Here is a 27,469-nt window from a genome sequence, read left to right on the forward strand (position 1 = left end):
GCATATTAAGCCACACACCCCTGATGTGGCCAATCCTCCAAGAGTTTACAGGGCTCTTCTTACAGGACCTACTGTAAGCTCCAGGAGGATTGGCTACATCAGGGTGTGTGTGACCTAATATGCAAAGGAGTTCCTGCTACAAAAAAAGCCCTGCGTACCCCACTACAGAGGACCTTAGCAACAGATTTAGTAGTCCGACACCCACATCCAGTTTATTTCCCAAGTATACTTTTTGATCTCTTCCTTTGCAAACCAGATGGTTGCGTAATACAGATTTGGAAAGTGGCAGTATCAACACAAATGAAAAGTAAAGTGCTTGTATGGGGTGGACAGTTTTTCCCCCCTAACAGCAATGCTTTCCTCTAATACCCTGGAGGCTTTGTTCTGTCCACCACTACCATTCAGAGAATGAATCCATGGGAATCTGTTCCATACATTGATTGGTTGGCCTAGTCCCATTAAAATGCAGTGAAACACCTTTAGGGGGCTTTGTAGTAGAGAGTCCTTCATTTTACTTGGCCAAACTAGCCCCTGCTATCTGGGGAATAAGTTGATTCTGTGATAACTTCTGCCAGTGCACCAGAATCAATAACCAAACTGAATTTATGGATGATCTGTGAGCAATATTAGCTTTATTTATTTCATTTATATCTTGTCTTTCTCCCTGCTGAGAGTCCAAAGCAGGTTAGGCTGAGAGTGTTTCACCCCTCAAGCTTCCATGACAGAGTGCGGATTCAAACTTGGATCTCTCAGATCCTTGTCTAAAACTCTGACCACTCACACAACACTGGCTCTCTAGCTGTTACTGACAGTTCCCTCGCCCTATAACATAGTAACGACAAGAACACTATAATGTCCTTATGTCATGTTTCCCTCCTTTGTCCTGTGGCAGCCAATAATGTGGGGGAGAGGACAGAAAAATACACCTTTCTTCCTCCCACCCTGTAAAATCATCTGGTGTACAGAGATATTCAGGAATCCAAGATTGTTTTTCCCTGATTCTGCAGTGTTCGTGGTGAAGGCAGCATGGAAACATTTATTCCTGTTTCTAAGCCAGTTTATGAGCTGAAACTTTGTAGTTTATCAAAACGTTGTTTGGGGCAGCCATAGAAGTTTAGCGTGGAGTTGTTTCCAACAAGAGCCCTTATTTTAATGTTTTGTAGCTCGTAATGGGAATGTAGTTGATCTGTTTTTGCCTTACCTTTCCTGTGAAATTATATTTTCATTGCAAAATTTACAAGTTGATGGAGGGAGATTTTTTCCCCCCCTTCTGGTCAAAAGTCATGCAAAAATGAAATAAAGAGCAGCTCAAGAGTTCATTCAGATTTGTTTTTCTGAAGAGGCTTGCTTTGTGAGAATCTCAATCATTTCTATTGCTTTCCTTTCAATTAGCATTACTACCAAGCTTGCATAGAAGCACAGTATTAAAAGAGATGATGTTAGTCTTAATATGTTTGTAGCCTGTGACACAAGAGCCAGATGTTGCTCAATATGGACCCAAATACGACACTTTAAAAAAAGAAAATGAAAATTTTAAGGTATGGTGGAGGGCTAGATGAGGTGTTAGAGGAACCGGTGTCTGGGAGGAATGGCAGGCAAAGGTTTTTATGTAAGCTTGCCAGGCCCTCATTGGATGGAAGGCAAGAGAATTTGCTTCCGTGTAAAACATCCAAACAATACTATTAAAGAAATAACTACCAATAACAACTGCTTACTTTAAAGATTGAAACCTTTTTTGGGAAGTGTAAGAATGTGAAGTACTGGATCGGATGGAAGTGCCTTGTCATGTATTGAAGTTTTGAAAAAGCCCTTCAGGTGAAAACGAGGTTTAAAAGTCCTGGGAGAGTTCAGCTTGTAAAAGGATTAAAATGTCACTGCACATCAAAGAATCTCTCGGACTGCAGTTTGCTATTCTCCTTGCATCCTGAGATCTGTCCTTTCAGTATCTACACCACAGGAGGAGTGGACAGTCAACCTGAAAAAGAAAGAAAAGTGAACTTACCCCCTCCCCAGTCAAAAGGCCAGCAAACCACCAACCGCCCAAAATCACACAAGAAGTGGAGAAAGGGTGGCGTGGGCTTCTCCAGGGGTTTATGAGGGCTGCTGGGGGTGTGGCAAAGCCCCTGGTGGCTGGCTGTCCACTCTCCTAATCCTCAGATTGTTATGCGGCTGCACCTACTATTCAATGGACAAGGTATGTGGGGAGGAAGAGGGGGAGCCCTCAGAAAGGTTCAGGAACTTCGCTCCTGTGAGCTGCTACTATATCTGAGGCCTGATCTTGACTGATTTCTCCAAGTGGGAAAGGCTCAACACTTAAGTGTAACACTCATGCTTGGTGAGAGCTCATCATTGCTAAGGCTGCCAGCCCTGGGTTGGGAAATACCTGGAGATTTTGATGGTGCAGTCTGAGTAGGGTAGGATGTGTGGATTGGAGGGCCTTCCACTTTCTAAAGTGTCCATTTTCTTTAGGTGAATGAGTCTCTGTCTGATTTCAATAATACCAGGAGGCCTGCAGTCACAACATGGAGGTTGGCAACCCTGTCAGTAGCTCAGTTCACATTTTGTTGTGAATACATCCTGCATATATGTGCTTGCATCTGTTTGTAAGAAACAACTTGTTCATATTCACTTTACAAACAAAGCCAGCAACCAGTACCTGGTTTAAAGATCTGGTTTAAATAACTTATTCAGCCATATATGCATGAGAATTACTCAATGCACACACATAGAAAATCAAGTGAACCCTGTACGCATTTGTACATGTGTTTACTGTAACTTGTGAATTGGGTTGTGTTAACAAGGTTGTTTTCTGCAGGAGGCTTGTGAAGGGTGATTAATGCAAGTGCACCCTTAAATGACTGTATACGTGCCCCTAAGAACATGTATCAATACTCCCCTGGCACATGTACATTAATGTTTGAGAATGTGTGTCTCTCATTTTCTTGTTTTGCTGCAGAAAGATCCATTATCTATCAGAAAAAATTGAATGTTGAGAAAGAAATGAAACCCCTTGGTATCTCTTAATAAAAGGCCTTCAGTAGAAAATTGAGAATGGATGAAAATATAAAAAGTAATGTCCTGGCTCTTTTAAAGATAAACACATTTATTGTTTTTGTGGGCTAAAGACATTAGACATTCTCATTTCCCCCTCCCTTCATCCATCTGGTGAGGAGGACCATAGCCCATAAAGTATATGCCGCAATAAATCTGTTCATCTTTAAGCTTCTTACAACTACTTATTATTCTAACCAAATCAGACTAATGTGGTCACTCCTCTGTGAAAACGGGTTGAGCATCAAGTGAGGAAATAAGACACTGGAAATATTAATACATTGTTTTACTGAGCCTGTAATGGTCATATCACCAAAGCTCTGGAACTCCGTCTTCCCCAGGGAGACTTGCAGGGCTTTTTTTTGAGTAGGAACGCACGGGAACGCAGTTACAGCTGGCTTGGTGTCAGGGGGTATGGCCCAATATGCAAATGAGTTCCTGCTGGACTTTTTCTACGAAAAAAAAGCCCTGGAGACTTGTCTGTCCTCTTCTGTTGGCATCTTCTACCTGCAGGTGAAAACTTTTCATTCGGTCATCCCCTCAGTGATTCTTTCTCACCAATTTTCTAATTGCTATTTTATGTCCTTCTAAATATTTTAGATCTGTTTTTAATTGTTTTAATGATGTGTATGTTTGCAGAGGGGTTGGTTTTCAAATGTGATTTTGTCATGTGTGTTTAAATTCTTAGCTGCCTCAATCACCCTTGTGAGAGCAGAAAGGCAGGATATAAGTTCTGGAAAATAAAATAAAAATATTCTCTTAGGCCCATGGCAGTCATAATGGTGATGTAAATTATTTGTAAATTTGGCCCATCTCTTTTGAGGGTTCATATTTAGGGTAGTTCTTCACAGGATCCTTTGCTGTGGTTCAGGTTATCGGCTTTGAGAAGAGTTTCAAAAGCAGCTGAGAGGTGCAGGCACAGCGCATTTTAAGGAAGTGCCCAGCATCTAAGCAGAGAGTCCCGCTTTTCTTCTAGGGAGCTGAGCACGAACTATTACCATTACAAAAGGGGATTATTGACTTTCATAGCCACGCTGCCTTTGATTCAAGGATCACTTTGATTCAGGGCAGCAGCCTCCTCTTTGCAAGACACAGGGTCCGGGTCTCCTGCTTCAGGTGAACAAGGGGAGGGGAAGAGTGGAGGAATGGATCCATTGTGCGAGTATCTCTCGGGCTGAGGGGCTCGAGTGAAAACGGGGAGCCGAAGTTATGCCGGGGAAACAATTAAAAACAAATTGTCTGCCCAGGCTGTCCTGAGGCAAGGAAGATGTTCTCCCCGAGTTATAATTCAAGGGCCTGAATGGCTCTCCAAACTGAGAGCTGAGAAGAAACAAACACAAAAACACACACAGAAGATGAGGCAAACGGATCGAACAGATGTGGGAGCTTTTGTTGAGAGGCCTCGGAGGCTAGCGGGGTGGCGATAGGCTAATTTGAGGCACATAATGCCAGATCCCTTTCATATGCAGAGCAGTGCTTTGATCTAGCCTGGATGAAAGTGATGAAAAGTGGAGAGGATGGCTGGGGGTCTTTTGTCTTTGACAAAAAAGGCATCTGCCGGGCTCTAACCCCCCCCCCTCCACAACCCCACCCCCTCAGCCTAGCAGGCTGTTCCAACAATGCTGGCAAAGGGGACAAGGGTCCCCCCACCTCCCGAAAAAAACCACCCCATCCTGACAGCTGAAGAAATCTCAGCCAGGAGAATGAGGCCTGAAGCGATATGTTGACTACAGAGCTTAATCAATTTTTTCCACGTTACCTAAAATTGGTGTGTATGTGTGTAGCGTATAGCACTGGAAATGGAGGGGGGGGGGGAGTTTTCCAATAAAGTTGTTACTTTTGTTCCCCAAATACATCCTTTTAGAAGGTGCTTTGATGTTGGTGTGAATGTGTTTGTGCACGGCTTGGGCATCCTGGTGTGGGTTATAGGGGGCTGAGAAATATTTTTGAAAGGGTGACAAACTTGGCCGGGCTTCTTGCAAGCCAGCCTGAGGAAGGTTCTTGGAATAATAAAAACACTGAGCAATGCAGGGGAGCAGAAATTTGTATTCAGCACAGTTTGTTAGTTAGGGGCAAAACAACCTTGCCCGATGGCAACATCCTTCGGGCACGCTCTAGTTAGCCAGTGCACTTTCCAGTCGACTTCCTCTTCTCAGCTAACTTCCACTTCCCATTGTAACAAATAACAGTTCTGCCTTAATGGATGTGACATGCAGGCTTTCTTTTGCGATGCGGGGGAAGCACATTTTGCACCACTGAAAATGCCCACTCTCTGTTTTATCTGACTGAAAGAACTTCTCTAGGATGATGCCACAGTTTTTTTTTAAACATCCAAAATTAATATGGATGCTCTTGGACTTGACTCAGCTTTGTCATGGAAGCAGATGAGTATTGTTGGGAAGGTTGCTTTTAATTTTTTAAATTCAATGCATCTTGCTCGCTAGTTGTCTTCCTGCTTCTGGATTTGACTGATGGACTTGCATTGATCCATACTGTTGTAATCTCTGGGTTGGACTACCAGCCAACCTTGAAACTTCAGTTTGTGAAAAATGTGGCTCCCCAGGTGTTATCCAGGACAGGCCACTATAAATATATCACAGCAGTTTTAAAACAACTTTGCTTAGTTGCCTGTTTGTTTCTGGGCTCAATTTGAGGTACTGATTCTTGGCTTTTTAAAGGTGTTTATGGCCTGGGAATGGGCTCTGCCTACTGGAAGATCACCTCTCAGTCGTTCCCCTGCTCTCTTGCCGTGACGCCCCTTAGGCATCCAGCGGCACCTTTAAGTTCAACAAAGTTTTATTCAGAATGTAAGCTTTTGTATGCATGCACACTTCATCAGGTAGATCACCTGGATCACTCCCTGATATGATCACTCCCTAGGCATGTTTGATTTTTAGGGCACATGTTTGTTCATAGTGATAAGGATTTTGGGCTTTGTGGCATGGGCTTATGGTTGGGTTTGGGGGTTTTTTTAGTAGCTGCTTTTAATGTTGATTATACTGGTTTTCATTTTTTGGTGAGCCGGTTTGGTGTAGTGGTTAAGTGTGCGGACTCTTATCTGGGAGAACCGGGTTTGATTCCCCACTCCTCCACTTGCACCTGCTAGCATGGCCTTGGGTCGGCCATAGCTCTGGCAGATGTTGTCCTTGAAAGGGCAGCTGCTGTGAGAGCCCTCTCCAGCCCCACCCACCTCACAGGGTGTCTGTTGTGGGGGAGGAAGGTAAAGGAGATTGTGAGCTGCTCTGAGACTCTTCGGAGTGGAGGGCGGGATATAAATCCAATATCATCTTCTTCTTCTTCTGCCATTACGGAGAAATCAGGCTATGCAAAGTTTAAATAAGCAAAGAAATATTAGACAGTTGCTCCTTTCTTATATGACTTAGACACTGGGAAATGGCAAAAGCAGTATTGGTAGTAATGTGTCTAATGTTTAATAGTGTTAACCCAATGAAAGCTTCAGTCACATGTACCCTTGAGAACAAGATTTGTTGAACTAAGTGCAACGTAATTTTGTGTAAATGTTATGGGCTCATCCTAATACGCAATATCTTTGGTACAATTCTAGCCCAACTGTAAAGGAGGCACTTTGTGCTCCACAAAACTAAGGGCAGGAACCAGTCTTTTGAAGTTGGCTGGAGAGTATTTTTATCCTCGCAGGCAATGGCTGTGGAGGACTCCTTCACAATTCCTGAGTTTCTAGCTGGGGAAAAGAAAACGGGATAAAGTGTTACACCTCACTCAGGTGAAAAGGCAGGATGTGTAGAAATTTTGATTAAAAAAATTTCTTAAGACACCAAACCTGAACTAAAACACTTTCAGACGCAAAATCACTCAGCTCTGAAGTCTGCTAACTGCTATCTTCATTTCCCCAGAATGCCATATGATTCAGTCTTAGAGTGGCAGTGGCATATAAATAATCAAATATAAAACTGACAACTATAACTCCCTGTCACAAAAGCAACCTCTCTCTCCTCTTGGACTAAGCGTCTCTCAAGGGCAACAGGAGCATTTTGACCCTAAGCTCATTGGGGTGCCAAGGATGAAATAGACCTGGACTCTGGGAATGTGTGTGCCAGATTCACCTTCTATGTAATGATGGGCACAGCTCTCTCTGCATGCATTGGTGAGGGGAGGGGAGGGTATACTGGATGTTGTTACCTCATGAGGTGCTTCATCTCTTAAGAAGTGGTGTTTTGAGAATTGTTAATTCCTGTCAAATAGTAAACTAGTTGGCTGTGTATCAAAAGTGGCAAATGCAGGTTGCCTACAAGACTAGGCAAACAATTTTACATACTCTCTAATGCAGAAAAATATGACCTTTTAAATGTAAACATGGGGGAGGAGGCAGACTCAGAAAGGCCCTGCGAGAGGAAAATGTACTTTGAGAGGCATAAAATGTGTAAGAAAATTGTTATTAGAGGGTCCCCAGCTTACAGTGCTTATTTTTAAAATGACTAAAAATCTAGTAATGTATTATTTACAGGTAGTATAGTGTAGTGGTTGAGTGATTTAACCAGGAAGTCTTGGTTCAAATCTCACCCTGGCTATCAGCTCACATCAGAAGGCCTTATGTTGAGATATAGTCAACTTCAATCGCCATCTGCAATATGCAGCTCATATTGCATGGCTGATGTAACATTCACTGAGATAATGTAAAAGAAGAAGAGGAGACTGGATTTATATCCTACCCTTCACGTGGAGTCTCAGAGCAGCTTACAATCTTCCTTTCCTCCCCCTCCCCTGTGAGGTAGGTGGGGCTGAGAGTGCTCTCAGGGAACAGCTCTGAGAGAACTTGTGAATGACCCAAGGTTACCCAGCAGCTGCATGTGGAGGAGTGGGGAATCAAATCCGGTTCTCCCAGATTAGAGTTCATGCTCTTAACCTCTGATTCAACCTGTATATGAAGTGCTTTGAATGCTCAGAAAAACGGTCTAAATGCTGCTTTTCTTCTTCCTCTTCCCATCTTTAGTACAGAAAATAAAAAAGGGAATTGCATTTTGGGGACCAACATCACAAAAAAAGTTTGCATTTGTTACTCTTTCTACTACCCTTTATCACTTGTTACCACTGAACAAAGACTTTTTTTGGTGGGGGGGGAACGGTGTTTAAAATTCACACACTCAGGAATTTCCCAGGTTATGAAAGCCTGGGACTATAGGTCACTTAACTGTGTACCAAAGATAAACTTCCCACAAAGGGTGCCCTGTTTGAAGCTGCACCTGGTATCACAATTGCCTGATATGATAACATTGGCTACAGCATCTATATTGGGAAGCCTTTAGGTTCTGCTCCAGCAGAAAAAGCGTTCCATTTATAACTGCTATTAGCTTGAATGGTACGTCTGTCATAAAGCCACCACTGTTTATTGAACTTGAAAAGAATATCGCCTTCTGAACTTCAACCTTATTCACCTCCTTGATAAGCAGGCCTTGGCTTTTACCTCATGCACTTTGCAGTAGCTTCACATTACTGTTAAATGTCCATTGCTATTTAGAAAGGATACTTATTAAGGAATGCTGGCAGGAGGAGACCCATTCTGCACAGCATAGAGGAATAGAGAGTGTGATGCTGATAGAGCTAAGAAGATTTACTTTCATAGTAGTTATCATTTTTGTAGTGTATCTTGAATACTGTGGCCTCCCTGAGGGGGAAACAGCTCTACTCCCCCTTGGTCATAGAGCAGTTGAAAACCGCAAGTTGAGGTAAGTGAATGATATTGTCTCTAAGCAGACATACCCTTCGAAGCACATTGACTGCAGTGGGCCTCTAATGCCAAGAAAGCTGCAGTTTCCAGGTTTGGCGAGAAAATTATACATTCCATGCAGTTATGTTTACATACAGTTTTGTGTATCTTTTCTCATACTTAAAAGGAACCAGGCTGCAGTTATAAAGAGAGCATAGAGAGAAGGGTTTGTTTGTGCTTTAAAAAAAGAAGTAAAACCCTTAAAAAAAAAACCCAAAAAGCTAGACTGCAGCCTTGAACAGAGCCTTGGGACAAGGGAAGAGCTGTTTAACTATTTCGTTTGGGCCATTTCGGATTCGCTCTTCCTCCACACACCCCAAAGGCTTTTCCAAGCAGGGAAATAATCAAGGTCCCTCTAACATTTTCAGGGACTTGGGGTATGTGGAGAACCTGTGTTCAAAGCAAAGTCTGACTTCAGTTGAATATTAAATGTGTAGGGTAAGGCCTTTTTATGGTGGCCTGACTAAGTTCAGCTTTTCATGAATGGTGGGAGAGGGAGAGTTTGTGTCAAGTAAAAGTTGTTGGAACCATCCCAGATCTTGGTATACTAGAGCAGATAGAAACATCCTCTCCATATGTTCCTTCCTGTAGTGCTGGAGGGGGGACACACTAGGAAAGTCAGCTTCAAAGTGGACCTGGGGATCCCCCAGAATTGCAGCTCATCTCCAGACTACAGAGATCACTTCCCCTGGAGAAAATGGATGGACTCTGTGGCATTTTATCCCTTGAGATCCCTGTCCTCCCCAGGCTCCATCCCCAAATCTTCAGGAATTCCCCAGCCTAGATCTGGCAACCCTATCCTCCTATCCCCTGTCAATGGCCAGGGAGGAGCTGGCAAGCCTAGGACGCACTGGTGACCACCTGGGAGGCAGTTTGGGGTGATGAAAACAGCTAGGTGAGGGGAAAGGGTTAAGCACCTACTTCCCTGTCCTAGCGCTGTACTTAGAATTATAGCTGACAGCTTTTTAAAGTTGTGGGGAAGTTGCACATCATCATGAGCATAACATGCCATTTGATGTGAACATTAATTTTTTTTTACTATTAAAGAAAGTTAGTCCTTCAGCACACTAGTAAAGTCTTTGGACTGTATGGTGGATTAGTAGACTACCATGATCTCTCAGTGTTGTAGATAAAAATGGTCTTTATTTACTTTAAGCTTCAGTTAGGTGTGGGTATCAGGGTTTCTTAGCTAATGAGTCAAGGCCTCATGAGGATTTCTGCCTTTTCTTCCCTTTCCACCACCTAGGTGATCTTTGCTTTGAATCAGACACTTTTGCAGCAAGAGAATCTCCGCGCAGGCAGCCTTCAGATCCCTTACACAACAGAGGACCTTATCAAACATTACAACTGTGGAGACCTCAACTCCATCATCTTCAATCATGACACGTCTCAAGTGAGTCTTGTCCCCTCAGTGTCTTTCACTTCACGTGTCCACCTGCTAATCAAATATTCCCAAGAGAGAAATTTAAAAAGCGTTCTATTTTGCCATTAAAGTAAGTGAACATTTTGTTGTTTTTTAATTACAGTCTACATTTCTACTACTTCACATGCAAGACTAGGATTTTCCCCAGGCATGCCATCCAAAAAATGGGGAGAGTCAGTTTAAATGTGTATACAAGTTAGTTATGTCAGTAATAACTAATAATAAAACCTTTTTGCCTATAAGATTTTTAAAGGGAGAATTGCTTACATTCAAGATTGTCTTCCTTTTGAATAAATACAGTTGCTTCTGTGAAGCTTTTTTGCTGGCGTTCCATAATTGGTTGCTTTTGATTTTGTTAGGGCAGGCAAATGATACTGTATTTAACTCATCCAACTGAGTCTCTGGCTGAGCTTAAACAAACTACTAAACTCTTTAGTGCAATATCAGCTTTAAAATTTAATGATGGGAAAACAATAATTCATCCATTAAACTTAAAACAAACAGATTTGTGTAAAATTAAGGAACAATATGGATATAAGGTACCAGATAATGCATGGAGATACCTTGGCGTTTATATTTCAAAAAATATTGAAGATTTATTACAGTGTAATTTTATAAGACTAAAAGAAAAGATTAAAAGCACATTAAAACATGGAATTTAAAAACACTTACTTGGAGTGACAGATTAAATTTAATAAAATCAGTCATATTACCGAAGTATTTATTTCTTTCCAGAGCTATACCGATTATGATACCATTATAAACATTACAGAAATGGTAAAGTTTATTAAATAATTTTTGTTGGAATTATAAAAGACCACAAATTAATTTTAAAACACTAGTAAGAAATACAAAAAGAGAAGGTATAGATTACCCTAATTTAAGAGTATATTATGAATCATCACATATATCACTATTACTAAGAGCTGCAACAGTAATAGATACACCTGCATGGGCAGAAACAGAGATGCATAATATAAAGCATCGATCACTTTATGACTTACTATTATGACTTACTATGGGATAAGGAATGTATAAAAGAGGAATTTAAAGAGGGTGAATATTTTTTTTAAAATTTCATTAAAAATATGGTTTAGAAAGAAAGAAAAAATAGCTCCGGGAATCTCACATCAGGCAACTTTTATACATCAGAAATGGTTTCCTCCAGGCTTACATCCTTCTAGGTTTGAAGCATGGGAAAACAAAGGAATATAAAAAATTATTCATTTATTAGATAGACAAGGAGTCATAGGTAAAGCAAAATTAGAACAAAAATTAGACCAATCTATTCCGTGGTATATTTATTTACATCTGAGACATTTCTTGGAGTCTCCACAGGTACAATCTACTAGAAAGAGACAAATGACTCCTTTAGAAATTCTGTTGCAAAATAAAGGAATACAAAAATCTGGTTTAATTATGGCAATATATAAAATTGTAAATGACACAGAGGAACAAAAATTAACATTGTACCAAAAACAATGGCATGCCGATCTAAACATGGAAATACCAGAATATGAATGGGATCAGATGTGGGCTACACCAGCAAATACTTCAAGTATATTTTCAATTTGCATACAATCTATAAAGATATTAACTAGATGGTACTTATCACCTGTAATTTTAAACAGAATTGATCCGACATATTCTCCGTTATGTTATAAAAAGTGTGGACAGACAGCATGCCCAGAAATTCAAACTTTTGACGAAATATAGTTGGGAAAATAAAAGAAATATTAACTATTAATGTACCTTTTACACCATGGGCAATTTTATTGGACCATTGGGAAACAACAGATGAAAATAAGAATGACATTAGTTTAATACTAATTAGTATTGCCAAATCATTAAGTGGAAAGATAATAAGATACCAACATTGCAAATGTGGATAGATAGGATTTGGGATTATTTTATATATACAAAAAATGGCTTTTGTAACATCCAATTGTTCTCCTGAAATGTATGAAAAAAAAAGTTATAACACCTTGGTTTGCTGTAGTTAATTATTTGTTACAAAATGAATATTTACCAATGAATCCTTTATATGAAAACTTGATTTATTTTTGAGAAGTATAAGATGTAAATTGTAAGGCTTACTCTAAAATTAAGAGTACTAATTCTGGTTTATTTGGTTTTGTATTGTATAATTGAAAAATTTAATAAAAATTTAAATTAAAAAAGGTAGGCAAAATGGTAGTTTGCATAGGAGAAAGTTGGAGGAAATTTTAATATAAGTGAAATCAATATTTTTAGTTATTGGCTCAGTGGGAACATTACACAAAACTTTGGCTTGTTAATGATAATATAATTCAGCTCACAAATAATCACTCAAATCTGGGTTTTTCTTTCACATTTATAGGTTTTATTGTTTCTTTCATCTGGTCTGGGAGGGCATTGCTGAAGAAGGATCAGGATTAAATCAAGATGTCTGTATTCACATATCACATGAAACTATAATTTAGACTAACGGGAACTCAAAGAAGAATTACATCCTTCTTAGTCTATTGATTTTTTTTGAACTTGAATGGTTACTGTGCTTATCACTGTAGTTAATAAATCTGCTTCAAGTTCTGCTTTCAGATTCTGGTTTCATGGGGCCCAGCTCATCACAGTTAGTGGAACAGCCTACATTCGGCAAAATCATACAAACAATAGTAAATTTGATGATATATAAATTCACGGATTTGCATGATGTCTGAATTGGGCCAGTGTACTCCTAAATTAGTACTGACTTTCCTTTTACTCAGTTATATATAAAAGTATTTGGAAGGGAACTACAAAATTCTACTTTTGCAAATTCCAGAAGATAGCTTTTAAATTTTATTTAAAGTACTATTTTCAGTGGCTTCCATATGGAGACCTTGGAGACACCAAGTAAGGATCCTTCAGCATCCAACCTGGTGTTTTTATCATAACCCCTTTTTGATATTGGGATCTGGTATAGTTTGCATCTTGTTACAAGTCAAGCTCAGCTGGGGTCTTGAACTGGTGATCTAAGAAGTGGATTTAGTTAGAGCTCTGTCATCTGACTTAGGTGGGAGGGGTAGGGTGGCCATAATGTCTGAAGGCCAGCCAGGGACACCTTGGGGAGGGGGAAGGTAGGGGTGCGCCGCTGGAAACAGGAAGTGACGTCACTTCCGGTGACGTCATGCCACCGCCGGGAAAAGGAAGTGGCATCACTTCCTGTGACATCATCCCCCCCGCGCCACCTGCCGGAAACAGGAAGTGACATCACTTCCTGTGACATCATTTCCCCCCTGCGCCACCTGCCGGAAGCAGGAAGTGACATCACTTCCTGTGACATCATTTCCCCCAAATGCCACTGCCGGAAACAGGAAGTGACTTCACAGCACTTCCTGTGACGTCCCCAAAAATCCCCCAAATATCACCGCCGGAAACAATTTTGCTCTCAAATCCTGTATTTACTTCATCAGTATATGGGATAAGGCACTTTCTCAACTGTGCTGCATAATGCAGCCTATTTATTTTGTCCTGTTTGCTCTGTTGGCTCTATCTGCGCCACCTTCATCACTTTCGGGGTGTGGATCCCCCAGTGGGGTGGGCTCCCGACTCCCTCCGCCGGCTGTTTCTGATAGCCCTGCGCCCCTCTTTCATTTGATATGTGTCCCGTGCGGGTGCCACCCTCCCGCCGGGAGATGCCGCAAAATGAGCCCCCTTGAGGCTTATGGCGGCAGGGCTCGGGGGAAGCGAGCTAGACTGCTGTTCTTTTGAGGGGTCATAGAGTGTTTCGAGCCCGTCCCTGTGGCATCGGTCCCATCGTTGTGGGACCCAGGGGGCCGGCGCAGCAGCACGCCGAAGCAGCCTGTCACTAATAACACAGGTCGAGATGCAGGACAGGAACCCGGAAGTGACCGACAGTGATGAAGGTGGCGCAGATAGAGCCAACAGAGCAAACAGGACAAAATAAATAGGCTGCATTGAGAACAAAATTGCACTGCAGGCAAACACTGCCCATAACTCCTATCTGGCCTTTGCTGAAAGGATTTGGGTGGTATGTCTGAAAGCACCAGAAGACACAAACACAAAGCTCCCTTACACTGAATCAGTGCTTGGGTCCACCAAAGTCAGTATTGTCTACTCCAGGGGTGGCCAGAGTTGCTTAACAAAAGAGCAACACAGAATAAAGGTCAGATGTTTGAGAGCCGCAAGACATGAACATCGGATATTTGAGAGCCACGGAAGGAAGGAAGGAAGGAAGGAAGGAAGGAAGGAAGGAAGGAAGGAAGGAAGGAAGGAAGGAAGGAAGGAAGGATCCTGGGGATAGCTTCTCCAGGAGAAGCACTCCCAGCCAAGTCAGTGTGCAGCAAGGAGTGATCTCCTTCCTTGCCACAAGCAGATCCTGGGGCCAGTTTTTCTTTAAGCACAATTTAAACCATGCTGCAAGGAGAAGCCCCAGAGTCAGGGCGGGTTTTTTTAAAACTACAGATATTTTTCTTCTTGGGTCTATTGGACCTAGAAAAAATTGGGATTTCTGAAGAATCCAGGATCCAAATACCATACCGATACTGGGATCTGGGATTTTTCAGAAATACTGGATTTTTTTTAATCCTATAGACCTGAACCAAGAAATATGGGGGGAGGGGGTTTGCATACCCTTAATCAAGAGATCCATAGCTGGGAAGCATTTTAACATTTGCAAAGACACTGATATATTTGCACAATCTAGCCAGAGCTAAACACTTCAGTCCTATTAACTTCAATTAAATAGTTAAGCATGGTCTTAAATGGCATGCATCAATGCTTAATTTTAAAGTGCTTAACTTTATTATTGTTACTGACCATACAGAACTTAATGGAGCTTTCTAGACAGTAATTCCAAAGCCACAATCACAAGTAGTAAAACTACATGTCCATTAGTTGCATTCTGTAAGATAACCAACAGATTTCAGTATTATATATACTTTCAGTACATGTCTTCCCTTGCTCCTATAGTGAGCTATCAAGTATCTGAACATGTTCCTTGTTATTTGCCTCCTTTTTTCAACTGAATTTTTCCATCTACTCATGCTCCAAGCACAATAAATTTAGTTCCGCTTTACACACCTTCAGAAATTGCTACTGTAGTACGTTAATGGTATACTGGTACAAATTCTCCAAAACAGTAATTTCTGACTCTGTGGTGACATCACATCACAATGTTTTTCATGGCAGACTTTTTACGGGGTGGTTTGCCACTGCCTTCCCCAGTCATCTACACTTTCCCCCCAGAAAGTACTCATTTTACCGACCTCGGAAGGATGGAAGGCTGAGCCAACCTTGAGCTGGCTACTTGAACCCAGCTTCCGCCAGGATCAAACTCAGGTCGTGAACAGAGGGCTTGGACTGTAGTACTGCAGCTTTACTAATCTGTGCTGCAGGAATACCATATTGGCTGCTGACTTAAAATTTGTGTACAATTCTTAGATGGAATGGCCAATGGAATTACCAAGCAGCAATATTAAAACTCTGGTCAATGTTAATTAGATAATTGGAGTGGATGGGACTTTGCAAATTTCTACCAGGTTTGCAGCTGTAGGAATATGCTCTTAAAGTAAAACCTCTGGGGCAAAATTTAAAAGAAGCAGGCAATCTTTTACTTTAAAAATTCATGTTGGAAAAACAACACTTTTTTCTGTTTTGGAAACAGATGTCTGAATCAATTTTATTGACACTAAATTAAAACAAAGCAAATTATAACTCTTATCATGCCACTATGCAAATATGAAAGAAAGGACTTAAGTAATGATCAAATAAAACTGGGATTTTTATTGCATGCCCAATCCATTACCTTTAGTTATGCAAAATTACACCCAATGTTTTATAATGAGATGGAAATTCCATGTAAATTATTGTCTAACATATATGTATTTTATGCATCAGAGAAATGCATCTACCATAAGTGCTGGAAAGTTCAGTTAACAAGGAATGCTAAACCAAACACTGCAAATAGGCACATTTAACATATTAGAATATGACTACATTTGTCCCTGCAAAATGCATACCTAAGTGCCATGTTTATAAAAAATGTAGGGTGTGAATTGAGTCACAATACCTCCACCTTCAATGTATGTGCTCCCTGTATGGGTACTTCCTACTACTGACCCCCTCCCCAGCAATCAAAGACCTCCTAAATCAGCAATCAAAGACCTCCTAAATCTGTGATAGAGCTAGGGTTACCAACTCTGGGTTGGAAATTCCTGGAAATTTGGATGTTGAAGCTTGAAGAGGACTATCCTGAGTGCTATTACACAGCAAGCACACAGAGGTAGTTTCTAGGCATCAGAGCTGATCTGAGTACAGTTCCAAAGTTCATATCAGTGCCAGTTTAAACCCTGTGGAGGCCGGGCCAGCTAGGGTTGCCAAGTCCAATTGAAGAAAAATCTGGGGACTTTGGGGGCGGAGCCAGGAGACTTTGGGGGTGGAACCAGGAGACATTGGGGGTGGAGCCAAGAACAAGGATGTGACAAGCATAATTGAACTCCAAGGGAGTTCTGGCCATCACATTTAAAGAGACAGCTCACCTTTTAAAATGCCTTTCTTCCATAGGAAATAATTAAGGATAGGGGCACCATTTTTGGGGCTCATAGAATTGGACCCTCTGGTCCAATCGTTTTGAAACTTGGGGGGTATTTTGGGGAGAGGCACTAGATGCTATACTAAAAATTTGGTGCCTCTACCTCAAAAAATAGCCCCCCCAGAGCCCCCAATACCCACGGATCAATCCCCCATTATTCCCTATGGGAATTGTTCTCCATAGGGAATAATAGAGTGCCTAGTAGACATTTCCCTCCCCCCCACACACACACACGCTTTCTAAAGGGGGGGAAGGGCCTCCATACCAAGGAATCACCCCTCCTTGCCCCGGGCCCCCTCCCTCTCACACACACACACACAAACACCTACCGCACTTGGTCTTCTTCCCTCTGCCTGCTGTGAAAACGAAAGCAAAGAAAGGGAGGGGCCGTTCTCCGAAGCCCTTCCTGTTTCCTCCTTCCTGCCCAGGCCAGCCTTAAAGGGGCAGGCATTTTACAAACTGCTACACCTACAGGTATGTTCTCCCCCCCTCCAGCCCCCATCCCCACCCCGCTTCCTGATTTCTGGAGACCCACCGGGGGATGAAGGGGGGGGGGTTGGGAAGCCTAGGGCCAGCAGGGAAGGCGAGGAGGGCCTCTCCCTCGGCTACCAGCGCAGCACAGCTCCCCTCCCACCTTCCGCATCACCCCCGGACTTACCAAGTCCTTGGCTCGGAAGGCCAGCGCGCCTCCGCCGCAGCCATGCCGCCTCCTCCTCCTCCGGCCGCCTCCTTCTCCTCCGAGGCCGGCCCAGCATGTCCCTTGCCGCCCGCACAGCAGAGGGGCCGGGCGGAGAAGTGAAGCAGGCCCACGCATGCCGCCTTTGCCCCTGCAGGGAGTGGAGGGGCGGGGCGCAAGTCCGGCCTGCTCCTGCTCCTCCAGCATTGCTGCTCAGGGTCCTAGAAGGACCCAGATTCGGGGCTTGCCACGCTTCTCCGCAGCTGCTCCTCCGAGATGGGCTCAGGCTGAGCCCATCTCAGAGGAGCAGCTACGGAGAAGAGGCAGCAGCAGCGCAGCCTCCCCCCGCTTCCTGGCCCCGCCCATGCCCGGCTCCTCTCGCTGGCTAAACCGGGACTTGTAATGGTCCCGGTATAGGCAGGTCGGGAGGCGGGAATTAGGACCCAGAAGTGGGACATTCCCGGGTGACCGGGACGGTCTGGCCACCCTAGGGAGGGGGCAAGGCTTGAGGGAGGCTAGCAACCCCAACTAAGGAAGGCTCCTTGCATTACAAGTCCAGAATATTGTATAGAACTTCTTCTGTAGCGATACTAAAACAATTTAATGTTCTCTTAAAGTAAGTTTGCTATGTTTTAATGAGTTATGAGAGCTAACTAGATATTTCCAAAAATTCCTGGCTGCTAACTCTTGTCTACCTGCAAATGTCTAGCAGAAGGAAGGTGTGACTTGATGTCATCCCATTGCAAAGAATGTTTAGCAAACTGTTGCAGCTGATGGGGAAATGCTGAGTGAAGTAATTTTGCTCTGAGTTTATTTTGCTGAAGGTAATCAGGGAGACACTGAATCAGCAGTAGACACAGATTTCCCATAGGAGGTCAAGGGCTATGCTATTTGATCTTGATTTCTGTTGCCTTTTAAACATCTCTTCTCTTCCTGGCACAGGTCCCAAATTTCATCAATGCCACTCTGCCTCCTCACGAACGCATCACCGCTCAGGAAATCGACAGCTACTTTCGGCAGGAGCTTATCTATAAGCGGAATGAGAGAATGGGCAAAAGGGTGAAAGATCTATTGGAAGAGTATCCTGACAAAAGCTTCTTCTTTGCATTTGGAGCTGGTATGTGTTGCTTTCTGATCAGCACATCTCTCCTTCCATTTAATTCATTGTCTTATGTGTCTGACAATTGTGATCTTCTTTTTAGTGACAGGTACATAACTATAGAGGCTCTTCCCATTCAGACTGTAAATTCTGTATAGTTGCTGAAAATGCATTGCGTAAATTTAAAGGTTGCATCCTTCCCACTTAAATGTGTTGGGCTCAGAACCATGTAAATACAGGGTGAAACTATGCAGGAGTGTGTGTGTGTGTGTAAAGTGCCGTCAAGTTGCCCCTGACTCATGGCAACCCTATAAATTAATGACCTCCCAAACGTCCTATTGTTAACAGCCTTGCTCAGATCTTGCAAACTGTGGACTGTGGCTTCCTTTATTGAGTCAATCCATCTCATGTTGCTTCTTTCTTGCTGCCTTTAACTTTTCCTTGCATTATCTTTACTGAGCAGGTACTGCTGGCATAAAGGCCATTGGTGGCGGAGGTACCTCACAGTATGATAGCACAGGTTGATCTGAGATTTTGGGGATATAAGCTTTTTATTTTGGTATTTTTGCATCATAGTGATTTCTGGTGTCTGACCCCTATTGGGGGCCTGGAGGCTATTCAGAAAGGTGGCTGAATAAAACCTGCCCCTGTCCTCCTGACTTGGTACTTCAAGGAGGTCTCCTATCCAAGCACTAATCATGGCTGAACCTGCTTAGCTTTCAAGATCTGACAAGACTGGGCTTGCCTGAGCTATCCAGATGGGAATGGGGTATTAGTTTTTGAGAGTCAAGCCTCCAAAATCTTATTGGTCTCTAAGGGCCTAGTGGACTCGAATCGAGTTGTTCTTTTGCAGACCAGCACCACTATCCTCTGAAACCAACAGTACAAGTATCCAAACAATTTTCAGACTGTGAATGCTGCCCAGAGATATGAGGCCAGTGCAAAACTTGTAAGAGAGAGGTACAAAAACTCTGCCTGCTGTCCCGGAAGGAAACTATGCTCCTTATTTTTGAGTATGTGGGATAGAATGGTGAAGAAGAGAGCCCATGAAGCAAGCTTGGGTGGACTTTTCTTTACTCTATAATCTTATTTTCCAATCTTTTCACTTTTAAAGGTGCCACAGGTGGGAGAAAGTGATGCCTGATAGATGTGGTTGGTAATGCTGCCCTAAGTAGAGTTATATCTTTTTATGTCTCATTGCCTTTGTTGGACTTAGAAGTGTGGAACTCTGCTTAGGAATGCACTATGAAGGAGATAGGTGGGTATGAGACCTAAGACCTACAGTTTCTACAAGATTTCTACATAATCTTATCACTTAAGTTGGAAACAAAAGACACAAGGTTGCAGTTTTTGAAATCTTTACAGTATTTATTAGGCAGCTTTCCAAAAAGATGGTCAACATATGGTAGTTTAATTAATATATTGCACTATAGATAACCTTTAAAAATAGTTAAAATAGACCTGTAAAGTCAGCAATAAAAAGTACAAATAAAAAACCAGATGTCACAGTGACGATAGAAGAGCAAGCGTCCAGTAGCTCCATAAAGACTAACAAAATTTGTGTCAGGGTATGAGCTTTTATGAGTCGCTGCTCACTTCTTCAGATACAGCTAGAACATGAGTCCATCTGTCCTCATAATTGGAGAGTAGAGTGATTTCAGATGCCAAATGACAGTAGCAGATAAATGACAATAATGAGCATGAATGGATTAGTTGTGGTATGCAGAGGGGTAGTAGGCATGGAGAAATCAGCATTGGTAATGAGACAAGCAACGTAGGTCTTGATTCAGCCCAGAAGGATACATTTTAAATTATTATAAAGAGGTTTTAAAATAATCTTTCCAGTAATAAGCATATAACAAAGTTTCCTTTTGCTGTATTTGCCCTAGTTCCTGAGCTTTTCAGGTATGAATAGTGACTGTTTAACATGCAGGGCCGGCCCTCCCACTAGGCAAACTAGGCGGTTGCCTAGGGGGTCGAGAGGTGGGGGGCGGCAAATTGGCTCTTGTCCGCCCCCCTGGTGACCCAGACAAGTGCTTAGCTTGCCTCCTTCCCCTCTTCCCGCCGCTAGCCCCCTCCAGGTCGCTGCTCGCCCACCCCCCTGCATGGCGTCCCGTCCCCCCACTTACCCCCCAGGCGCTCTGCTTGCGTGCCCTCCGCTGCTAAAAGCAGCGGCGCTCCACTCGCTCCCTTCCCCCTGGGGCTTGCCGGCTAAAAGTCAGCTTAGCCAGCTTCGCAACTCGCGTCTGCGCGTTTTGTCTCTTACTTTTAAAAGCTTACTTTTAGCCAGTGAGCCCCAGGGAGAAGGGAGCAAGCAGAGCGCCATTGGGGCCAGGGGACGCGCGGGGGGAGGGGCGCAGAGCCGCGGGGGGGAGCCGTGGGGGACGTTTTGGAGGGGGGCGCCGGGCAGCAAATCTGTCTAGGACACCCCAGGGCGTCGGGCCAGCCCTGTTAACATAGAATGAAAGGAAGGTATTGGCATTACATTTGGATGGAGACTAAATTTGTACTCTTATCTCTGTTGAACCCAGCTATAGAAAACCTTATCTGTGTTGCCCCATCATTGTTTCTGTTGATTACTCTAGTGTGTGATTTAGTGTTGGGAACAGGGGTGTGAGTTGTATATGATAGCTAGAAACACCAAAGATGTACTCTTTTCCCAGATGCCTAGGATAAAAGAGAAACCATTCTACTGATTGGTCCACCTTGGCTGACAGAATACTTAAAACTTGAAATTATTGCTTGCTATCTGATCTTCTTCAGAAGCTACTCTAAATAAACCGAAAGTCTTATTTTCTGTGTAGGTAGCCAGCTGTTGGCTTGTTTAATGGGTTTCTCTAGTTATGGCCTAAATCCTTTCCCAATCCAAAATTAAATTCAGTATATGACAAGTTTTTAAATTCCCTATTCTGTGTCCTCTTGATGAGTTTCAGTTACAGGATGACCGGATGAGTCAACTCAGCCATTTATTCTGCTTATTTGTGATGTGATAAGCATGTCTAGTATTCCAAACTAGAGACGGCACACACGTTTGAACTCCTTTATCTTGGAGTATGCACTTAAACTGTTCATAACGCTCACTTCAAAGCGAAGCAAGTATTAGAGTCCCCCATGTTTTCCTTAGGTTGGATGATAATCTGACAAAAAAAGATTACCTCTCCCATTCAGTTTCATCTGTTGCAATGGTGGGCAGTAGCAGGGGCAGCTAGCAGCCAATAATGGGGAAGATTCTCCTTATCCCTTTCAGTCATTACATTTCCCCACACATACCACTTGCATTCTTCCCAATAAGTGTAATCATCAGGGGTCATTTTTTAGAAAAATAGGTGGTGGAGCTCATCCAGGGATTATTATGCAGCTGTACCTAATATTCAATGGACAAGGAGGTAGAACTCTCAGGAGGAGGTGGAACTCTCAGGTTCAGGAGCTGTGCTCCTGTGATCTCCCACTGAATCCAAGGCCTGGTAATCATCATTTGTTTTTCTGAAAGAGGCAGTGTACATATATTGCAATGTCAGAATGTGTTTCCTAAACCCTGATAAGCATACAAGCGACTGAATGTATGCATGCTGCATCTTTTAGACAAAAATGAAACCTTGCTTGGGGGGACTGAGCACAGCACATTCTGCTCATGCATATGGTCAAACGTAATTACTGGGGGGAAAGTCTCTTCTTGCCCTCTCCTTTTCTAATATTCAGTAGCAATGGTGAGCGAGCTGGCCAACAGCAAGGAAGATTCTACCTGCTTCATTCTTTCTTCTCTTTATCCACTGTACCTCAAATGCATCTTGTCAATGGTGCCCAGTAAACTCTGGGAAATGTCGTTTTTGGGATGCCTTATAGAAAAGGAGGGGGAAGGAAGAAGAAGATCATAGATTTATACCCCACCCTTCTTTCTGAATCAATCTCAGAGCAGCTTACAATCTCTTTTATCTTCTTCCCCCACAACAGACACCCTGTGAGGTAGGTGGGGCTTAGAGAGCTCTCACAGAAGCTGTCATTTCAAAGACAACTCTGCGAGAGCTACGGCTGACCCAAGGCCATTACAGTAGTTGCAAGTGGAGGAGTGGGGAATCAAACCCTGTTTTCCCAGATAAGTCCACATACTTAAACCACTACACCAAATTGGCTCTTAAGGAGAATCTTCCTTCCTGCAACTGTCACTTCATGCTGCTCCCAGCAACTTTTCTGAGCTCTCAGAGATTACCTCTATCCAAGATAATTCCTAATTTATCACCTGATTCTGTAGTGAGAGTGGTGATGTTGCCTTCCTGCACCAGATGATCTAGAGCAAGTGATGGCTGAACACCTGCCTGCTTGACTCATGGTCTGTTTGCTGGTGATGAGCAGGGGGCCAGATTTTTGTTCAGTGGTTTAGGAGTTTACAAACCTTTGGGCTTATACATTGGGCTGCATTTCACTTATCCAGATAGTACAATACAGTGCAGTTGACCATGTTTCACACATGAGAATTCTCACGCAGCCCAGCAAGAGTCCTATTGTCCCCGCTCCCCTACAGATCTGTTGTTGTTGCACACCGCTCAGCATGGGATATTATCACAGACTGTTATAGTTGAACATGTGACAAGACAATTTGAAGTGCTTATACAGAAACATTTTCATGGTCAGTTAACATTACAGATCCAGAACCTAAAATCCAATATGTGGAAAGACCTGAAGTATCTACTTAACTTCCTTTGTGTCGTCTTCTTTTTTTATTTTGTCATTTATTTTTTGTTCCAGTTCATTGTAAAAAAAATAATTCTTCAATAATTCCTTTAAAAAAACCCTGTTCCTACTGTGAATGATTTGAAGTAACTTCCTCAGAGATACTTCTTGAGTTCATCAAACCAACACACTGCCTGTGGTGTTGTAATTCTGATGAATGTGTGTGCATGGAAGGGGGGGCAATAAGATCTGTGTAATTTGTTCTCTTCTTAAAAAACAAGTTTGTGTTGAAGGCACAGCTCCTGAAAAGATAGTCCTTCAGGTGTGTGTTCTTGCATTTCAGAGCCCTGCGTGGGCTGGGATCTATGAACTCTTCTTGAGTACATACTCCCACAGAGGTCTTCAGATCAGCAGCTGAAACCTTGTTCCATTAACCCCCAAGTTCAAAACAGGGGGACTTGGGGGTGTGAGTTTCATAGTTTTGGCACCTGCCCTTGTAGAACTCTTAACCCCCAAGACATTCTAGAGGCTCCACCCTTCTACTGTTTTACTTGGCAAGTTTAAAACATTTTATTGTGGAAAGATTTTGGAAATGTGTTGCCAGAAGGCTGACATGAACTTTATTTTAAATTGATCTTTTATTACTGTTTTAAACTGCTGCTGGCTTTAAATGCTCTTTTTGCTTTTAGCAGTTGTATTGTTTTAACTCTCTATTTTACTGTCATCACTTTGGGTATTTTACAGAGAAGCGCTTACAATTTACAAATAACCTGGAAGGCTGAGGTGCCACTAGATACAAACAAGTGGCTCGATAATGCATTAAACAGGACAAAAATCTCTTGACTAAACAATCGCGTTTTTTAAAAAAATCCTAGGAACCTGCTTTGGGGAGGAGAGGGGAGTTGTCTACATAGACTGTTTCTGAGTGTATGAGTTGGCCGTGCATGGCAGATTGAGAAGAGTGGTTGTATGAAATCAGCTCATGGTGAACTTAGGTCAGCCTGAATGTGCTCATGAATTTGAGTTTCACTGAGCATTTTTGAAAGGTCTCATGTCATAATGAAGTACCTCACACACACACACAAAATACAAACCAGACCTGTGCACTGTCTCCTGACTACTTCATGTTGTGTCTTTGTATTTGGGATACTAAGGTCATTTTCATCCGTGTGAGTGGGATGGGATAAGGTCAGGCCTGTAGCTGCAGCAGAATGAGATGCCAGAATCTTGAGGTAACAGAATGGACTATATCAGTTGCACGCACCCTGTAACTGAAAAACAAACAAACTAGTAAGTCAGACAATTGTCTTAGCCCAGTGTTTCCTACTTGGTTTATTATTTGTTATTTATTTCATTTTTACCCTACCTTTCTCCCCAATGGGTACCCAAAGCAGCTTCATTGTTTTCCTCTCCAGTGTTTTATCCTTGCAACAGCCTCATGAGGTAGGCCGAGAGTGTGGGACTTGTGCCCAAGGTCACCCAGGCAACGAGCTTTCTTGGCAGAGCAGGGAATCAAACCTGGCTTTCCAAGAGCCTAGTCTGACACGCTAACCTCTGTACCACACAGACTGTCTCATTTGGAGCTTGCAGGAAATATTTTTATTCTAGAGAGCACTGAGAAACTTATCCCCCCCCCCCCCCCCGCCACACACACATACCTGCAACCAGAGTAGCTTAACCCAACAGCAGGACTTTCCCACCTCAGCCTGCAGCACAGAAAGGCCAGGCTTGACTGTTGCAGCTTGAAGGTTTTGCATTTTATGCCTGAGGGAGGAATGGCAGGTATAATGTGAGATCTTTTCCCTCGCTGTTTGTTCAGTGGTTTCTGAAAGATTGATATGATAGTGATGGGATTGGGGCAATGCAGGCCCCACCCCAAAGCAGGCTTTTGCTTGGAGACAGAGATAGCATTTCAGAGCTCCAGAGTTCACCCAAAGTCCACTCAGCCTAGAGACTCCTGCTGAGGGAAAAGTGCTGAGGGAAGGACTTGCCTGACATCCCAAACTGTAACAATAAAGTAAGCGCTTAAGGAACTCCAGTCTTTGAAAGCCACAGCAGGCCAAAAAAAGTGGAGAAAGTGAAGGATTTAAATGGGATCGAGGCTACCAGGATCAGGGCTTTCTCCCAGCCAGTTGCTGGCCTAGCCGCTTTCTTCAAAGGAATCCTCTGCTCTGTTGTGTTTTAGTTTGTTTTCTCCCGCATGCACAAAGATGAAGGTGAGTGACTTGTAAGGACAGAACTAAAGGAGTGCTAGGAGATGTGTGGTCAGATGGCCAGAATGTTTTTGTTGCTGGGTAGCAGCTTAGTGGGAGGGAGAGGGATTTGTTTGCATCAAGAGTTGCTTCCTCGTGGGTGGGGACAATCCTCATTTTTCTCTTGTTGCTACTAGGAATGCAGAAACAATTCCAGCTTCCCTGGTGCTTCCACATGGAGTTTCCCTTCACACCAAACATGTCCTTTTTTGTCACCTCTTATAGCCTTCTATAAATCAGCAGTATAATGACATTCCTACCACCATTTTTGGTGGTAGGAATCAGTGTTCCCTTTAAGCTGAATTAGCGTGAGCTAGCTCACATATTTTTAGCCTCCAGCTCACACATTTTTGTCTTAGCTCAGGAAGGATGACCCCAAAGCACAGTAATTTATGCAGTAGCTCACAACTTTAATGCCAGTAGCTCACAACGTAGAATTTTTGCTCACAAGAATGCAGCTTAGAGGGAACATTGGTAGGAATATCATTATACTGTTGATTTAAAAAAACAAAAACCTTCTGGCAGTGATAGATGGATGGACTGGCAAACAAAGGAGGAAATGGCACTGGATATGGGTGAGGAATAGGTTTGCCAACCTCTAGGCGGGACCTGGAGATCTCCCAGAATTACAATGACCCTCCAGATTACAGAGGTCAGTTCCTCTGGGGTGGGTGGGAAATGGCTGCTCTGGAGGGTGAACTCTATAGCCTATTGATATCCTTCCACCAGAAAACCCTCCTCTCCCCAGGTTTTAGCCCCAAATTTTCAGGAATTTTCCATCCTAAAGTCAGCAACCCTATTGGGGAGAAAATCTACACTTTCCCTTCAGCACTTTCTCCAAATATGCTTCAGGTACAATCTTTCAAGAAAAGATTAGTACCAAAGCAGGTTTGGAAAACGCCCAGTGGAGCAAAGGAAAACACAAAAGGGAGTTAGCAGTACGATGGTGTCATGTGTAAGTCCACAAAAGAACCACTGCTTTAGGGGGGAGGATGCAGAGCAAAGCTTTTGTGTGGAAGCAGCAGAGGGGGAGGATAACTCTTCCTCCCCTCTAATGCCCCCAAACCACTACTTCTTGCCTGTGGAGGGACGGTTGCTAACAATTTAGTGGGCAACTTGTTGCTGGGGGTGTTTGAAGTTAAAATGGGAACTTAGTTTGCCAATAGCTTTACCCCAAAACCAATCACCCACCCTGCCCCCCCAGTTGCTCTTTAATAATAAAACCCATCGTTCTCATGTTGCTAGAAGATAGTTGAGAATGGAAGAAAGTTTCTAATGTGTTCCCACAAGATTTTTAGTTTGTAATGAAATTGATGTATTATCAACATATATTAATTATCTTTGTAGTACTTTATGACAACTTAAGATGCTGTCAAAGTCTAGAAACATGATTTCAGGGTTTTCATTGGGACACACCCAGTTCCTTATATTTAGATCTCCTGAGTGTTGACCCTGGAGATCTCACTTGTGATATGTCTGCTGCCAGCTGTGTCCATTATACTACAGATCTGTAATAATAGTAATGGTAACAAATCAACATAACGGGACGATGCAACATTTTGTGTTGACCAAAGTGCCATTTCTTGCAGTGTGAAGCAGTGAAGCAAGATTTGTCAATGAGTGCTAAGAAAGCTGCAGCAAACCCTGTTGAGTGTTGTTGTATGGTGTGCAAGTCTGTCACATGCCTGTTCTATATTGTTATGGTGTGTGCTTAAAACACTGCAGGCAGTGATCACCTGTGTTTGTGCCAGGGCACAGGAGTGTGCTGGTAGAGTAGCTGAAATGTGCCTTCCAAACTTGACCTGCCATGATGGACTCGCATTTTAGCTGTATCTGAGGAAGCGAGCAGTGACTTACAAAAGCTCATACCCTGCCACAAATTTTGTTGTTATTTAAGGTGCTACTGGGCTCCTGCTCTTTTCTGTTCTAGCTATAAGGCTATTTTATTTGCTAAGGATTTTAATGGAAGGTAGGCTGTGGGAA

The 27,469-nt window shown here is 42.9% G+C and overlaps 1 protein-coding gene across 1 annotated transcript in view; it reads left to right on the top strand.

Moving 5' to 3' along the window:
- Nucleotides 1–27,469, top strand: part of TRABD2A (TraB domain containing 2A) — a 104,696-nt gene that overhangs the window by 49,635 nt on the left and 27,592 nt on the right. The window contains exons 3-4 of the mRNA XM_060237062.1: nucleotides 10,041–10,187; nucleotides 18,410–18,584. Coding sequence (XP_060093045.1) covers nucleotides 10,041–10,187; nucleotides 18,410–18,584 — 322 coding nt within the window. The remainder of the gene's footprint in view (nucleotides 1–10,040; nucleotides 10,188–18,409; nucleotides 18,585–27,469) is intronic.

Source organism: Heteronotia binoei, chromosome 4 (genome assembly GCF_032191835.1).
Source record: "Heteronotia binoei isolate CCM8104 ecotype False Entrance Well chromosome 4, APGP_CSIRO_Hbin_v1, whole genome shotgun sequence".
Lineage (NCBI taxonomy): Eukaryota > Metazoa > Chordata > Lepidosauria > Squamata > Gekkonidae > Heteronotia > Heteronotia binoei.